Source organism: Pelodiscus sinensis, chromosome 4 (assembly GCF_049634645.1).
Source record: "Pelodiscus sinensis isolate JC-2024 chromosome 4, ASM4963464v1, whole genome shotgun sequence".
In the NCBI taxonomy this organism is placed as follows: Eukaryota; Metazoa; Chordata; order Testudines; family Trionychidae; genus Pelodiscus; species Pelodiscus sinensis.
This window is the reverse complement of record NC_134714.1, coordinates 94,473,441-94,491,911: the sequence shown is the minus strand read 5'-3', so window position 1 is coordinate 94,491,911 and position 18,471 is coordinate 94,473,441. Positions and strand designations below refer to the sequence as shown.

The window sequence follows — 18,471 nt, the reverse complement described above, 5'->3', positions numbered from 1 at the left end:
ATGGCTCTGGTGTAATTATGTAATTAACAGTGAGTTTCCATTAGCAACTAATAGTCCGTGTAAAGTTTTGCATTGCCACAGGTGGCACGCCACTTCTGAAAGGTTGCTGACCCCTGTACTAAACCAAATCCAGAGGGATACATCAGTAATTGCTGTTGTGTACAAAGTATAGTTAGATCTAATAATCAATTAAGTGCTTGCACCACACAAGGCAGAAGTTTCATGAAATTACTTTTGTAATTACTCCATGTTGGTAACCTTCTTCATTCAAAATATGCAGGAAAGAGACTATCTGTTGAGCAGGAAGAAATTGCTGCTCATTCACTTCGATATGCCATCAAAGAAAACGGTTTGCCTTTAATACGGGAGAAATCTGAAGAATGCTGTTATTCCATCTGAGTTTATAGAAGCGGTGTTGCAATTGCATGATTGTCTGGCAAGCATAGAACAAATGTTTTAAAACTTGGCATACATCCATTCAGAACTGAAGTATAAACTCAATGTATCCATGTGAAGGGGTGTTTTAGGCCCTCTGGAATTCCCCACTGTCCTACACCCTGTACCGGAAAAAAGGCTGGAAACTGAGGTCCTCCCTTCAGCCTAGAGAAGCTACGAGGGAGGCAGCCAGTCAGAGCCTAGACTGCCTAGGCACTGCAGGGCCTGTAGAACTTGGGTCCTGGCTGCAACCAAAGAAGGAATAATGCTGTTCTTGACTGGCTGAGGAAGCTGCAGCAGCTGGACAGAGCATTCAAAGTCTGGGAGACTCCAGAGTTACAGACTCACAATAGAAATTCTGCTGAAGCAAGGGTGGGATTGAAAAGCTCTCTAGACACATGGCCTGGGTGAGAGAGCACCTTGATGAGAAGAGCCAGAGACTTGTTAGCTCACCAGATGAATCCTAGAACTGGAAGAGACTTCAAGGGATCAAGTCCAGTCCCTTTTGCTCATGGCAGGACCAAGCACCATCTGTAGATCATCCCTGACAGATGTTTGTCTAACCTGTTTTTTAATATCTCCAATGACAGAGATTCCCACAACCTCCATAGACAATTTTATTCCAGTGCTTAACCACCCTGCCAAGAAATGTTTCCTAATGTCCAACCTAAACTTTAAGGTATAAGTGACTAACATTTTAACTGAAAAGCAGAGGTGGCTGGATCTGCTCCCAGGGAGGAGGCTTTACTAGGGCAGTGAAGGCTTCTTCTCGGGAGTGGGGGACAGTACGGGCTGATGGGGCTTTGCTGCAGGCTCTGTAGTATAAAGCTAAGCTTTATACTTCAGCGCATGTAACTGCTGGGACTTTCTCTAACTTAAACCTCCCATGGGTTTAAGCCCATTGCTTCTTGTCCTGTCATCAGGGTTTAGGAGAATCATTTTTCTCTCTCCTTGTTACACCCTTTTTAAGTACTTGAAAGGGCCTGTGAGAGAACCTTGAAATAACAGGGCAGAGAGGTTACTCAAGGAGACCTGGCAAGACCCTGCTGTCACGTGGAACTGGCCAAGGACTCAAAGAGCTGTTGGAACGAAGTGGGATGCAGCACTGGACAGTAGTAAAGGAAACAGGTGGCTTATAGTCATAGGCTCCCTAGGTTGTCTCATGTTTCCCCACAGACAAAGTGGGGAGGAGGCAACAAGTTTTGTTTGGAGCCTGAGATTGGCTTTAAATGGCCCAAGAGATGGGACTGAGGACTTTGGGAGGGGCCCACCTTTTCTCGCTTTGTTTCATGTACACCTCGCTTGTGGCTCAGCTGGAGGGCTGAGTTACAGGAAACGCATCTGAAAGAAAAACTATGGGCACAGAGCACTGAAAACCACTGTGCATGGCATGCATCTAGCCAGCAGAAGGCACTTACGAGTGGCAAGCGGCCATGCCTTTTCAATCCACATCAAAATCAGTCCCCGCTGCAGAATTCTGCTGGGCCAAGGAGATGTGGCTGGGTAGTTGGCAACTCTGCATGCTTCTGATTGCTTAGTACTTCAGGCCTACAATTCTGCATTATTGTCATTCTCTTACAATGTTTTCAACATGACATCACTTCCTTGAGTAATAACGAAAATATTTAGTAAACATTCTAAGTATTCAGTGTCATCATTACTTGTATTAGAATTACACCCACTACCGTCTTCCACTTTTTGTACTATCTTTTGTACAATCTGGTCAACTCTTTCAAACTTGTCCCAATTTCAGTAGGCAAGAATAAGGCCATGTGTTCACCAGCTACTAAAGAATGGTTTGATCTAGCCAGAAATGTCCACGTTTTCCTGCTCAGGGAGTATAGCCTCCATAAATGACACGTCTACTATGGACATATGTTTGGATTATCTTTTTTAGTAGAGTTTATAATCAACAGCTCAAGATGTTTATAAAGTCTGTGTTGTACAAGTGAAGTGAATCACAGATTCCATTGATGGGTAATGCCCATTGCATCCAGTTCTTCTCAAGGGACAAGCAAGACTTGAAATCACTGACTGTCTTTCTTTGGACTTGGATCAGAAATTCTTCTGTGAATGCCCTCTGATATTGTTGATGGAGGACATCTTTCTGAAAGTGAATTGATATTTACCCAAGGTGCTGTCCATTGCTCCGGCATGACAGCTTGCAGTTCCTTCCTGACCTCCAATAATTGATTTTGGACCTGTAAGTACTGCTTTCTGGTTTACTTGAATCTCACATTTGAAGTGTTTCCACCCATGTCAGAAACTTTTTGGATCTGCAACTAGTATTTTGGATTGTTGAAACCATTAGAGCAGGTCTACATTTTAAAAAGCTGCAGTGGTGCAAAAAATGAGTACGGGATCTTTTGGAAAAAGGGTTTTTGTTTTTTTCCTCAAAAGATCCACGTCTAGATGGTGCTTTCACTTTCAAAAAACCCTTTTTCGAAAAAGCGTTTGGATGCCATTATGCAAATGAAGTGCAGGATATTTAAATCCCTGCTTCATTTGCACTTTCAATTTGCCTGGTTTATATCCCTCTTTTGACAGAGGGATGCAGTTTAGACAGAGTGTAAGTTTCCAATAAGGGGAAATACTGCAGAGGAGGCATCAAAAGCAAAGGAAGTTACTAACATGCAGTTGTAGTTCTTAGTGTTGCCTATTGTAGCGTATTCATGATCCCCGTTTTCTCAGACACCTGAGTTAAGTATTCCTTGAATTAGCACGAGGAACCGAAAGGATTTGGTTTCCCTTCCTTTTTTTATACCCTTAGAATCCCAAGAGTGTGCTGTCTTTTTGGAAGAGACATTACATTTAAAATGACAATTGTATTGTATCTCTCTATATATTAAAAACAAAATTCCTGTAGGATAACAAAGTGATGTCATTGTGTCACCAGCGTTGCTTTGCCCCCAGCTAGAGTTTCGCTCCAGGCAGCTCCTCTGGCCCCCGCCCCTCTACGGTGCTCTGGGAAAGTGGCAGACGTGGCCTCCTCAGTGCTTTTCACACGTCTGCTGTATATGGTGCTCCCTTCACCTCTCACCCAATCCCTGGGGCAGCAACAGATCCATGCCTGCCTTCTGGGGGATTTTTAAATGTCTGCAGCAAGGTGGCTCAAGGTATGAGCCCTCACTCCCCCACGCTGAGACCCCGCATCCCTATCCCCAACCTCATCACTCACCCATTCCACCGAGATCCTGTAGCTCCAGGCTCTTCATTCATATCCCCCAAGCTAAGACCCCCCCCACATCCCCAGCCCACTCCTGCACCCTTCCCTCTGGTCAAATATCTACCCCCCAGCCCGCTTATGCCTCCTCCCCTGCTGGCCAGACACTTACCTCCAGCTCACTCCTGCACGCTCCCCCTTGGCCAGACACCTACCCCCAGAAAAAGGGGGATTTGTGAGCATAGTTGTTACACTCTGTGGCCATGAAAGCTGCCAGAGAGAGGGGGGACTGGCAATGGTAGCAAGCATGGATCACAGCCCCCTAGTTATAAGATGGAAAAGCCATTTTAGTCTGAAGCCTGCAAAACTGATTTGAAGGTGTGTTGTTTCTTTAGCTGGTAAATTTGAATTGTCTTCCATTATTACATAAAGTAGGAGAATAGGCAATATTATGACTTGTTGTATGTAAGCAGATAGTCTTTTTAATTATTACTCTGTCCCTCTTCCCTAAATGGCAGTTTCTGCTTAATATTTCATTATGTGGGGATTAACAACTTCAGGCAGTAGTAAACAACTGCATAAACATTTTCATGGAACTATCTTTATAATGTGGAATTATATTGTCCTCTAAATTAGAACTATTGCTTGGAGAGAGGTTGTGGGTTTTTAATCTTTGCCATTTTTTTCTTTATAGATTTATTTAAGGCAGCAAGATAAAACTGCAAGTATCAGTCAAAATGTTCGTATTGCCAAAATGTCCCTCATTGACCTGGCAGGGTCTGAACGTGCCAGTGTCACAAATTCCAAAGGAGCTCGTTTTAGAGAAGGTACCAACATTAATCGCTCACTGCTAGCTCTTGGAAATGTCATTAATGCCTTGGCGGATCCAAAGGTAAGTACTGCTTTGTTTTAAATACAATAAACATGCATGTGTGTCAACTTTTCCTTACACTGTTTAATATTATATTCCCTCTAGTTAAAAAGAATACAACCTTGTGCTATATGTCTTATGTGCCCTAATTTCGAATTTTTTTTAAAATCCTGTGACTATGAAATTGACCCAAGTGGGCCATGAATTTGGTGGGGACTTAACAATAATTAAATAAAATTTGTAATGCTGCTGTTAAAGAATATAACTGAGAATCACAGAGCTTGTAAGGCATATATAACAAATCAAACACGTTCAGAATGTGATGAACATCTTACTGCTTTTGGTGTTTTATTACCATCTTGAGCAAATGTGGTTCTTCACCCATTTGTTATAAAATGTTACTTGAAAGGTTTGTCAAGTCTGTATCCTACAACCTGTTCACAATTGTGATGTGATCCTGCTACTTCTTGGCTGCTCTTTCTGAACCATTGTGGTCATGCTGTTTGGCCATTTCTTCATTATATTATTTTCCTTTAGCATTTTTATCGGTAGCCATGTCATGTAGGTAGCTTAGTGAAATCCATGCTTAGCTGACGGACTTTTTTCAATGAAGAAATGACATGTCTCCGTTCAAAATTTATAACAAAGATGAATCAAACTGTCGAGGCTCATTCCCCGTCTGGTACGATGAAGTGGGGGCCCGCAAAATTACTCCAAAACCTTATATTTCTAGGCTTTGGTATAAAGCTTGCCCCAAAAAATCTTAAACCTAGATTTTGGGGATAAAAATCCACTGCCACCACCGAAGTAATGGTAAGAAAACAAGGAAGAGATCTTGGGAAATCTCTGCCCTGAAGTAAAACCAGGGCACACAAATTAACCAATACCAGGTTAATAAAAAAGAAAGAACTTTTATTATCACCACAATACTCCTGTTACGAGCATAGTTGGATTGGCTAGATAATAAGAGCCACTAATCAATAAACTCATGGGGGATTTTCCCATGGGGAACAAAACTTAGTTACAAAAGAGAGAGAACCCCATTTCTAAATGCACAGACATCAGCTTCCCATTCCCAGACCATATAACAATAAAACCTAATGGATTTATCTAAACTTTACCCTACTTACAGATAATGAAGAGTCTTCTTGGAGAGAGACATGATGTCTGTCTTCCCTCAGTATCTGGAGAGAAACTGCTCAGAGACAAAGGAGGAAAAAAAAACAAAAATTCCTTTGTCCCAGTTTGAAATCCCTATCTGCATTTCTATTGGCTGACTGCTACCTGGCTTAGATACAGTTAACCCATTACTCCCCAGGATGCTGGCCATGCCTCATGACCATGACAAACTATCTTTCCTATCTCTTCTCCAAACTCTTCCAGGATATTCAGGGAGGCTTATATGAATAAATTAAATACAAAATGTGTACAGTGCTATGCCCATTCATGGACTTTGGGGGGGGGGCAGGATCAAGGTGAGATCATATGCTACCAAATATTACCCAGTACCGATAAAACTATGTATTCAAGCCTATTCTGGACAGACAGGAGTTGGGGCAGCAAACCAAACTTAAAATTTATTTCACCAGAGCCATTTCTGTGACTCATCTCTATAGCATGTTCTTCGCAGTTTGTAAGTCTGCCACTTACTTTAATCCACTCATTTCATTTATTCAGCTGTCCACTCAATTCTAGAGCCAGATCAGAAGTTCATTTCAGGAAGAAGTCCTTTTACCCTTATTTACTAAAGTGTCTTCTTGAGGGTTCTGCAGAAATAGCCTCATGAAGGAGGGGCAAAAAAGTTACTATTAATGTTGTCTAAATGGATTGTCATTTCCTGTCCCTATTAGCTTTCTCTTTCTTGCTTCATTGGATTGCTACTGGTAATGGTGATAAAATAGAGAGGGTGGCTATGGACAGGATTGTTTATAACTTCATTGAAATTTAGGATTGAGAATTGAAGGTTGTGTGTCTGTGCTGTCATTACAGTGGACCAACAGACATGGTCTGTATCCAGTTAAACTGCTTTAGAATCTTTGCATGATTGTGAGTGCTTGTGACGTCTACCACAATGGAAGGCCATGTGTGGGCTGGAGCCATTTATGATCTCTGGGCAACTATATTAAGAAAACTTTAATTTGGTTGTGAACTGTAGGTTCCTGAGCTATATTGTAACTTTTAGTGTCTGGATCAGTCCAGTTGCAACATGGAGCAAATAAGAGACCCTTTTCTCAAGTGGTCATAATGGTCATCTCTGCCATGGAATCTGAACTGCTTTTCCTGCATCCCTCAAAGCAACTTGGATGTGAGGCTAAAGCACTCTGAATAGCAACTCTTCAGTTTGTGCTGAGGCTGATCCACCTTTCTACCACTGGCCATCTACTGAGGCACAAGGAATGCATTAGGGCCGCATTTCTCAAACTATGGACCCTGACCTCTCAGGGGGTCGCGAGCAACTTAGAGGGGGGTTGCAGTATCACAAAGTTTGAGAACCCCTACATTAGGGGATAAATGGCTACTTTATTACCTGTTTCCCTGCGTGAATGTAGGAGTCCCTGGAAGAATACGTAATGAGATGAACTGAGTGCAAGGGGAGTGCCTGTTGCAGAACGCCTGTTCACTCCCTCTGACTGTCACCCAACAACAGAGAGGGGAAAAAGCAGTAGTCAAGAAACAAACTCTTATAGTGCCCCGTTTTTCTGTGCCAAGCCATGTTAGAGACGTCTAGGGGGTGGTGTTAACTTGGGCGAGCTGGCTATGGATGTTGATGTAATGTGAGGTGGAAATGTACTAATAAAAAATATACTTTTTTTTTCCAAATACTGTTGTTACTAGGGATGTTACCATGTAGTCATTTACAGGCTTAATCAATAAGCCTGGATTTATCGGTTATTCCTAATGATATATACTTCCCACTCTTGCTGCCCCTGCATCAGAAGCAGCAAGGGGGAGGGAAGGCAGGAGCCAGTGCCTGTGGGCAGTCAGCTTTTAAGCCTGCTGTCTATGCATGTCAGCTCTGCAGAGCCACCTGCCCCTCTCCCCCTTTGCTGCCTCCCACAGAGACAGCAGCACGGAGTGGGGGCAGGCAGGATCCAGTATGCATGGAGGAGGCAGCTTTTAAGCTAGTTCTCCGTGTGTGCCAGCTTCCACAGAGCTGCTTTTCCCCCCATGCCCCTCTGTGCTGCTGCCTCTGATAGAGAGGCAAAAGGTTTTTTTTGTTGGGGGGGGGGGGGGAGAGACAGGCAAGAGCCAGTACATGCAGGACTCAGCTTTCAAGCCAGTTTCCGGCACGTATCCGCTCCCATGGAGCTACCTGCTTCCCATGCTGCTTAAAAGCTGGCTCCCCACGAGCACCGTCTCCTGCAGTCCCCTCCTGTGTGTAAATGTGTAACCACTTTAAAAAAATCCAGCAGTTACACCAATACCTGTTAGTTAACATCCATAGTCATTACTGCTCCCAAATCCAGCATAGTTCTGTAGTGCATCTCCTAGAGCAGGATCTAATGAGTCTACACTTCAGGGGGATAGACTTGATGTTGGTGTGCTGCACACTCTGTGCCTTGAACATCCTTTTTCTTTTTTTCTTTGCTTTGCTTTTGTTTAAAAAAAATTGAAGTGTCTCTTTAGCAGGGAGGGGAGAAAACCGTAATATAAACTTACTAGCTAGGGAGTAAGACATGTTTGCCAGCAAACAATTCACAATGTGAATATGGAGACCACTAAGCAATAAGATCTGTAACAGTGTCTTGAGAGCCTAAATCAGAACCCCCGCTGCTTCTCACAGGAAATATACCTAGTTATCTTCCATTGTTTGCTGTGTCTGGACATTGTGTGCCGTGACTTGCAGAGGCTCAGTATTTCTCATCACGCTTGACTATTGATTGTTCTTCAGTTGTGAAGTTTTGTTTCTTTCCATCTGCTAGAACAAAGAAAAAAGGTTATTTTGTGAGCGGGGTGGGAAGTTTCTCTTCTTCCACTCACCTTTATCAACCCTTATCCTCCAGCCTGCCTGGTGGTTAAGGGAGACTGGTCTCTATTCTACTCATCTGAGCCTTTGGGTTTTTGAGTTCAGCATCAGTAAATAATAGACGTGTTTTTTGACAATTTCACTGCTCAGTTTGTTCTGAACAACAGTAGAGAAACTGATCCTGCTTTTGCTAATTCCATTCTGTTGTTGCGGCCTTGCAAAGCTATGAGCATAGCAACAGAGACATAAAACCTGTCTGCATGTTAGGAAGACAATAATGCATATAAGCTTATATTTGGTTCACTTTGGAAGGTTATTTTTATAGACATAACATTCTGAGCCAAAATCCTAGTACAGTAGACTTCCGATAATCCGGAACCTATGGGACCTAGGTGGTGCCAGATTATCAAATATGCTGGACTATCAGGAGGTACTATAAGATGGTTTTTTATATATATAATATATATACATACATACACATACACTGTATACAATATATACTGTATATAAAGTGTTCTTAACCCTTTTTATTGTACATACTGTATACAGTATACTGTAATATTTTAGTTTTTTAAGCCTTTTTTATCCTTTTTGCTCAGTTCAGCTGCTGCCGCTGTTACCTTGTGACTCATTTTTTGCTGAAGCTCACTCACTAGGCTCTTGCCATTTTGATGCTGGACTATCAGGAGTGCCGGACTATTGGATGCCGGACTATCAGGAGTGCCGGAGTTTTACTGTACTTATAATAAATGGGAACACAGGCAAAAACAAACTTGCAAATTGTCTGAAAATTATCAGATAGTGAGTTGCCACATCGCAAACAATAGTCCATATTCCAAATTAAGGATTTTTGGGTCCTTTCACTTGTGTAGTTTGAACTATACTAGAACTATTTTGTTCTCTCCCCCCCCGCTTTTTCCTCCCCCTCCCGCCCTCATGCTATTAAATGACCACTTTTTTTTCCTCTTGGCCCTACACTCAGGCAAGGAACTAACAGAAATCTGAAGCAACATGCTGCAAATTACTCTGATATTTTTTTCCTCGCTCATTTATACTTAAGCTATTTGATATATGCTAAGCGCTTAGCATTCATGTTGGGTGGTTCAGGACATGTTCCAAAATAATTAATCTCTCCCAATTAGTAACCTATTTCTGTATAAATGGTATGGGTTTTCTAAGATCCATAATTACTGTAGATGTGACAATTGGATTTTCTTCTACCACCTCTCCTAGCATTTCACTGTAACACAGATTTAGTGTAACAAAATGGAGCGAAAACTAAGGATAAAAGCATACTGCTTATGACGGTCACTTTTGGCACTTTCACTTGTGGAATACAAGGTTATTTCATGGCATCGTATTGGTGAGTCAGATGTAAGGGGAATTCCCTAAGCAAAGTTAATTGACTTTATTCAACTAAGCTTTCAGGATGTACTGAGAAAAGAGTAGAATTTACGGAATCAGTAATCTGTTAAAATAGCAGAAAGAAATGGGGAGTTAATTATATCAATGAATCTAAATACAGGAGAGTGAAAGAAACATAAGGGAGAGTGGGAGTGTCTGTAAGACAAAGCAGGCCATATTTTTATTCACACAGTTTTAGTATGGCTTCTGTTAACATTAGTAGGAGATATGCACCTGAGACAGCAGAATATAGATTTTAGGTTTGTGTGTTGCATTATGCATTTGTTTCCTATGCTCGTGTTATTTTTCAGAATAATGCCACACGTTTCAGAGAACAGGTGGTTACAGCATGGAGCTAAATGATGGAGCACAGAATTTTAAAAGTTACACGTCACAGCTGTTGGCAGTTCTTAAGTTTCATAACCCCTATGCTATAGGTGTGACTTTTTTTTAATTACACTGCAATTCTCAAATATTTGCATATATCAGTAATGGCTTCTTAATATAAAACTTGGTAGTATACTACTTTTTATCCAGCCACTTGACAAACATTTGTAAGTATCCATTTGACAGAGACTGGCTTAAGTCACATAACCCTCATCTCGTGATGCCTAGCACGGTGCCCTAGTAATGGACCATGACGTCTCTGTGTGACGGGGTGTTGGGGTTTTCCCGTCCCTTGCACCCCTGTAATGGCACGAACAGACTCCACCAGCCAGTAGAATAGAGGGAGTTTATTGCTTCTCCAGGATACATCACAGATGTAATCTGGTTACAGGGCAGGCCTAGAATGCCTCAGCTCCCCTTGAGATGGGGGAACCTAGGCCCCTGAGCCCAGCCCGTTGCCTAGGATGCTTCCTCCATGATACCAGCCAGAAACCTAATTAACTCACTTCCAGCCCTGCCTCCCAGCCAGGGCTCCACTCCCCTTCTTCCCATTGTTCTGCTCCCTGGGAGATAACTGGTCAGAGAGGTTTGAAGCCCCCTTGCATAATGACTCATCCCCTGCCCTGCTGGGCCGTGCTGCAGACAGCAGCCGGTGGAGGTCGCTCACAACCCACTGCCCAACATAGCAACCAGCAAGGTACCCCCCACTATGTCACACACTCTGTTACACAACTAAGAAGTTCGCAATTTAAATGATAAATCAGATAATACAGTGGGGAAGCCATAGCTTTAATTTGGACTTCAGCTTTTCCTTTCAAGAAGTTTGGCATCTTAAATGTTGACAGAACCTCTAGGACAGGGGTGAAGAACATTTTTCAGGTTGGGGGCTGCTAACCCACAGAAAAATCAGTACAGGGCTGTACATAATGAGAAGCGGGGGAGGGGAACAACCTCTCTAATGTGTCACTCGACTGAGGAGAAACATATTCCCCTTGCACACCAGAGCCTTGCAGGGCCCATGCTAGTAGCTTATGGCTACATCTAGACTATAAGCCTTTTTCAAAAGATACTTTAGAAAAAGCCTCTTTCGAAAAAGAGCGTCTAGACTGCAACTAGTACTTTCGAAAAAGCAAACCGCTTTTTTGAAAGAGCACCAAGGCAGTCTGGATGCTTTCTTTCAAAACAGTACAGTTTGCATTACATAGCGCCTTTTTTCGAAAGAGCACTTTCGAAAAAAGGCATTATTCCTCCTAAAACGACGTTTTCCACGGTCGAAAACTGCCGCGTTTTTTTTATTTACTTTCGAAAGAACATGGCAGCAGTCTAAATGCAGGGGAAGTTTTTTCGAAAAAAGGCCACTTTTTTTGAAAAAAACCCTGTAGTCTAGACACACCCTTTGTGTTGCTCCAGCCCCATGGGGAAATGGAGGGGAGAAGCCTGGAACACTAGCACAGGCTCCCCAATGCTGTGGGGGATCCCTGAGCCTCAGGGGCTGGATCCAGGCAAACCAGGAGCCTCGTTTGGCCCCTGGACCTTATGTTCCCCACCCCGCCCTAGAAGCTTAATATTTTGTTGTTTTCATGCTACCCCATGCTGAATTTTCAGCAACTGAACGAAAGATCCATATACCTATTCTTCTTAGTAACTGAATCCTGCAATTTGGAGCTTTAAAAACTTTAGATTCCTGTCCTCTATTGCCACAAATGCTATGTTGAACAAATCTTATGTTAGCAACAGAATTGTGGGTTCTGGGACTAATGATATACAGCCTAACAGTTCTAAATAATTGGAGAAAAAAGACTGAGGGTATGTTTTCTCCCTTTTGGAGTCAAAGTGCATTTCACTCAATGTTTTATGTTTTTGAAAGTTTCTGTCAGGGTGGCTATGTAATTGGCATAGTTGAAAAATGCTACTCCAGCCAAAAGAAAAGCCAGCAAAATGTCACACACAGCATGTGGGAGTTTCTCCTTAGGAAATCCTTGTGGCTCACTGTTTCTGTCAAGCAGGGTAATGTGCTTGTAAATTTCATCTAACAGAAAATGCATTGCAACATCAACAGCACCAGAAAACTGCAGAGGAACATTGTAGAAGAATAACTATCAAATCCCTTCAGTAAGCTGTACCATAAAGAAACTTATGCTAGGAAAAATAAACACAAGGAGATGCAAAATCTGAAGGAGCAGCACATGTTAGTGTCATTACTAAAGAGATTCTTGCCCAGTTACCTTTGGTGAATTGGACAAAGAAACACTCATTCTTGTGTTACATGAAGTTAAAACAAAGATGATGGGACTGTGTATCTAATTTGTATGTACATATGTCTGTTCCTGTACAAAGAGAGAGCTGTCAAAGTAGATGCTCCAGCACCATGAATTCAGGAGCAAAATTAACTTCAGGCTGTTATCTCATCTTGCCTTGTCTTTCTATTGAACGGTTTTAAAAAAAAATGTCGTGTTGTCTAAGCATCTCTTGACTTAATTACTGTAACCCTTCCTCCTCTCTGGACTCCCTAAAATCTAGATTACTCCTCCAAAATACATATAAAATAGAGCTGTTCAAGTTCAATGTCACTTCTCTCTTAACATCATACCTCTGGCTCCTTGCTCCCTTTACCTATGTCTACCCTTTACTCCCAGTGAAATTCTTAAGACAAAAAGTTCTGCCAGTTTTGTTGGTCAAAATAACATTCCATCACTCCATTGCATTTGTTTTCATAATTTATTTCAAAATAACTATCAGTAACTGTCTATAACAATAGAGACAAAAAAAATCCTCCATATGCAGACCATTAAGGAAACCTCTAAAATTCAGTCATGCCCTCTTTCTCAGCCCCCTCTTTTTTTTTCCCCCCAGGCCAGACACTGACACCCAGCAGCACGCTATCAGACCAGATATTTTTACTCGTATATCATACATAACTAGAGCCCATGGATCCAGAGGGAGAAGCAGCCTCCTACTGGATCCCAGGTTTCCTGCATGCCACGTCTTTCAAGGTGTGTTGAGAACTGCAGCAGCCAGGAACTCTCCAGCTTCCTCTCCATTTTCCTGGCAATATCTTCTGTTTGGAACCTGGGCTTTGCTGGATCCATCTGACACTAGTGGTGGCCAGTATTAAAGGCTTATCCTTTCACCCTCCCACTTCCCTGGTCCTTCTTATGTGAACAGAAAGTGGCAATACCTGAAGTTTGGAGATGTGAACAACTCAGTGTTTATTGGAGTTAGCTTCAAGCAAGCATGAATCCAGTTTGCTTTCCTTTCTTCCCCTGTTGCCTTGTTTTTTCCTGCTTGCTTCCTGTTTGTCCCTAATATAATATATATAGCTGTATTTTCAGCTATACCTTAACCAGTCATTCTACTGAAATGTAATTAATCAATCCTAATATATTGTAACATGATTATCTAGCCAATTGTATCCCACTACCTTAATTGGTTTACACCTAGCAAAATTAATTAGATAGGAGAGAGAAACAATCAAAGAACCAGACAGAACCATACAGCAATAAGGAAACGAAAACTTCACAACTCCAACTATTGATAAGTTGATCTTTGCCCAACAGAAAGCTATCAACCTAAGTGTCTAGGCTCTTCTCTTTTTCTGGAGACCATAGATTGGATGGCCTTTCTAACAGCCCCAAATTGTTGGAATGTGCCTTATTTCAATGTGAATCCTTTGATTTACTGGTATGGGATGTACCATAAGCTTTAGCTTAAGAACAAGGTATCAGACTGTGATTTTGATTCTTTTCTCTTTGTAGGCCTTTATAGGCAGGCCTGAATATCTGTGTCCTAACAACCAGCAGCTCTTCAGTCCATTTCTGCTGCAGAAAAGGAAATTCTTTATGTACAAATTCTGCATGTGCAGAATTACTCCAAGATAAACACTTGAAGCTAGTGCTGTGATTTCCCTTCTTAAACATATGCACTCTCGCTAGCTTTCATTAAGCTGGAATGCAAGCATATGGTATGGTAGCCACAATAGCAGAGGCTGCAGAATTGTGCTGAGTACATACTTTAGGCCAGGGGTGGGCAATAATTTTTGTCCAGGGGCCACCCCGGAAGGAGCGGGGCCTAAACAGGAAGGGGCGGGGCTACCCATCCCCAGGCCAATCAAGGCGAGGGAGCGCGGGAAGTCTCCTCTCACCCTTTGAGGACACATAGCACTTTGAAGTGCCACGGGCTACTCGCAGGGCTGGGCAGAGTGAAGGAAGCTTCATGCAGATCCCCTGTGTTAAGCCCTGGAATAGGCTTCCTACCTTTTATAATTTGAAAATTTCATAATATCTAACCTAAATCTGATTTGCTATAGATTTAGCCCATTGATACTACTGCTTTCAGTGGTATGAACAACTGACCTCCATCCCTTTTGACAACCTTTAACATATTAAAAACTCTGAGTCTCCCTTAGTCATCTTTTCTCAAGACAAGCCCAGTTCCTTTCTCAATAATCCGGTTTTTCTTCATTGCTCTTCTCTGGAGTCTTTCCAATTTGTGCACATATTTCAAATATGTCCAGAATTGGATAGAATACTACAGCTGAGGCTTCACCAATGCCGAATAGAGAAGGGCAATTACCTCCCTTGTCTGACATAAATGCGCCAGTTATTGTATCCCAGAATGCATTAGATTTTTGGCAGCTTGCATCGCATTGTTGATTTGTATTCAGTTTGAGATCCACTTGTAACCCCCAGATTCTCTTAAACCCCCTCTAGCCACCTTATGTTTTTTCTTTCCTAAGAAAGAAATATACTTTGCACTTACCTATATTGAGTTTTATCTTTTTGAATTCAGTGCAATTCGTCAAGGACATTTTAAATTCTACTCTTGTTGTCCAAAGCAACTCTTGCAACTCTCCCCGCCCCTCCCTGGTTGCTGCCATCTGGAAATTTTATAAGTGTACTCTCCCAACTTATTTAAATGTTCTTTAATCTATTCTTCAGATGCTTGTTCATGTGCATTCCAATCAGATGTATGTGCACACACATGCACAGTAACTGGAAGATTTCCCCCCCCCCCCTTTCAGCTAGCTGTAGGGTTGGTTGGGGTGCCCTTCACTGCACCCACTATAGAGCCCTGCCCCGACCTGCTCCCTACTTAATTTCTTCTTACTACCAGTGACGGTAAGCAGACTAGCAGTTTTTGATCAACTGTTTGTATATAGCCCTAGTAGATTAGTTTTAGTATTAGTTCTATAAATTAGTTCTGTTACGTCGTTCCTTCCCTCCATTTTTCCTACCATTTTCCAGGGCATGCTTTGTTCCTCAGGCTTCAAAGCTTTTCAGTCATGTTCTAAACGCATGCTGAAAAGCGACTGTCATGCCTCCTGCTTGAGGTACCTGGATGAGGGTTAGGAGAAGAACCACTGCAAAATGTGTCAGGAATTCCAGCCAAGGACAATTAAGGAAAGAGAGCAGTAGCTTAATATTCTCCTTGTGGAGGTGGTTCTTCAGCCACAATTGGAGACCTAGCTCCCAGTGGCTCCTTTTCCTTCAGGTTATCTTAGCCTTTCTGATTTTTGTCTCTACATGATTGTGCTATTTTTATGGATTCCTTCTTAGCAATTTGTGTTCCTGCTTTTTGCAGTATTCCTTTTTTGATTTTCAGGTCATTAAAGAGCTCCTGATGGATCCTGTGTGTAAAGCTGAGGCACCCCTGTTGGTCCATTGCAGGCTTGGTATGCCCTGTTGTTGGCATTCCATGTTAAGTGGGTAATTGTGATCACAGGGGTTTTAGTCCCCTTTGCATGATCTTTACATGAATAGTTGGTGGCCTCTGAGAATCCAAATAAACAGCCCTTCAGACTGCTGTCCCTGGGTAGGCAAAGCAAACAAACAGTCTAGGCCCCTGCAGCCTCCTAGCTGGAGCAGGCAGTAGCAATTGGGGGTGGAGGGTAGGGGAACCCAGCTTCTGCTCCGCTGGATTCCAACCCAGGGCCCTATGAAGCTGGGGACTTCCATGTTAAGGATTTAGGTAGCAGTTTCCACTATATCTCCTGGGTCACTTCATACCACAAATAGTATCTTGGGCACTTCCTCAGCTGAAGGCAAGCCAGCATCTCCGTCAGTCTCTGTAGCCAAGGAGGTTTCCACACGGTGGTCCAGGTGCATGGGCCTTGCTGCTTGGAGTGTTTGTACCTCAGAAGGAGCCCCCAGAACATGACTTTCCTCTTCTTCAGCTACTGTTGACTGAACTAGGCTGCCTTCTTGGATCTGGCTCTTCTACTTGCTGCATGAGCAACAAGGAAAAGTGTGTGTTCTCCTTGGCCCACAATGGTTGGTCTGTCCCCTTTAAGCCCGTGTAGGGTTGGTACACTCTGGCCTCTTCGTTTCTTCTCTTTCCTTTGTATTAGGATAGTTTTCAGTTGTGTTTAGTAACTGCCAGCTTTCATGGACAACATTAGCCCTTAGATTTTCTTCTCATTGGACCTTACCTACCAGTTCTCAGAGTTTAATGGCTGTTGTCCTCATTCTGTTGTTCTCATGCTTTCCTTTCCTTAGAATTATTAAATCTAACATGTCATATCTTCATCCTAATTACCTTTTATTTTCTGGTTTGCTAAAATGCCTCTCTGTTGGTCAAAATCAAGACTAAAATATCTGTCCTGCTTATTACTTATTCCTGAAACAAGAGAGTGTCTCCAATATATCTATGAACTTACTGGAAATGTTGTGTTTTGCTATATTACGTTTAACTATCCAGCTACATCTGGAAAAGGTCTCATGTTTTGGGAATTTATGTAGTTCTAGAAATGCCTTGTCTACTTCCTCTTCCTATTTCGTGGTCTATAGTAGACCTCTAGCAGAGTGCAACTCCTTTTTTATTTTTTAACCAGACTTTCAATTGTTTTGGTTTTCAACTCTTTCTGGACCGCAGAACAAATGTGTATATATACTGCTATACCACTTCCTTTTTTTATCCTACCTGTCTTTCCACATCAAGCTGTAGGCTTTTCTATCAGTATTCCAGTCACAAGATATCCCATCAAGTATCTAATGCCATTTAAGTCATTATTTAGCTTATGGGCTAATACTTGCAATTCTTCTTGTTTATTTCACATACTCTTTGCAATTTTGTAGAGTGATATAAGGTGTTCAGCAGATTCTTCCAATGATTTCACTCCTGTTCCTATAACCTCCTTCTCCCTAAAATATATAGTCTTCTGTCCAATCACCTTTTTACTGCATATCTATGGACTTTTCTCACCTACTCTCTTTAAATCTAATGTAAAACCTTTCTCACTGGACTGACAAGCTGTTGTGCAAAGATACTTTTCTCTTCTTGGGTAAGTGAACCCATTTTTTCCAAGCAGAGCTTCTTCACAGAACATCCTCCCGTGACTGAGGAAGTCCAAGCCGCCTTGCAACACCATATGTGCAGGCATGCATTAATCTTCAGCTTGCATGTGTTCCTGTCTAAGCTCTTTCCTTAATCGGGAGGATGTTCAAGGACACACCCTGTGCCTCTCACTCCTTTATCCTACTCCTAGAGCTCTGTAGTCACTGCTCAGTGTCAGACGTCATAGTACTATTAGTGCCCATCTTAGTGGTCAGAGGGTCGGATGAGCCTCAGCAACTTTTCTGTGATGTCTCAGATATGGGCTGCAGGCAGTCAGAAGACTTCTTGGGATATCATGTCAAGTCAGCAGATTTATTCTTCTGACTCCCTCTGAAGAGAGTCCACTAGTACCATACACCACTTCCTTTAAATGCTGAGCCTGCTAGCTTCAGGAGCAGGTGGCTGCTCCTCATCCTGTTGCCACTACGGTTTACATTTCTGCATCTTATTGGAAGGGGGACACTTTTTGGGGGTGGGGTCAAACACTGTCTTCCGCCCCAGATGGTCAGCAGTCTTCTCCCCATGAGTACCCAGGTCTCTTGGTCCTTCTCAGGGGATTTTTGTTTTCTCCTTCAAGCTATACCAAATCTATTTTAGGAGTACGTTTGGATTGTGAAAAGTGCTTTGTAGTTTAGAGCTGAATCAAAGCCACCATGGTGCTCTCAGCTACTGAGTCCTCATGAAATAAGTCACCATGCTGCCTATTCTATCCAAAACCCCATTTTTAAAAAAACCCTAGACTTCAGGAATATGGCTAACTAGGCCACAACTTTGTTACATATCTGTAAACTATCCAACAATAACTTATCCCTTACAAGCTTCATTGGGTAGCCGAGTTAGTCTGTATAGGATAAACTTAAAAAACAACAAATGATCTGGTAGCACTTTAAAGACTAACAAAACCTGTAGATG

The 18,471-nt window shown here is 42.3% G+C and overlaps 1 protein-coding gene across 3 annotated transcripts in view; it reads left to right on the top strand.

The window, feature by feature from the left end:
* The window catches only part of KIF18A (kinesin family member 18A), a 109,848-nt gene that overhangs the window by 21,787 nt on the left and 69,590 nt on the right, over positions 1–18,471 (top strand). For all 3 annotated transcript variants that reach the window (XM_006111516.4, XM_006111514.4, XM_006111515.4), the window contains exon 6: positions 4,293–4,490. In XM_006111516.4, coding sequence (XP_006111578.1) covers positions 4,293–4,490 — 198 coding nt within the window. The remainder of the gene's footprint in view (positions 1–4,292; positions 4,491–18,471) is intronic.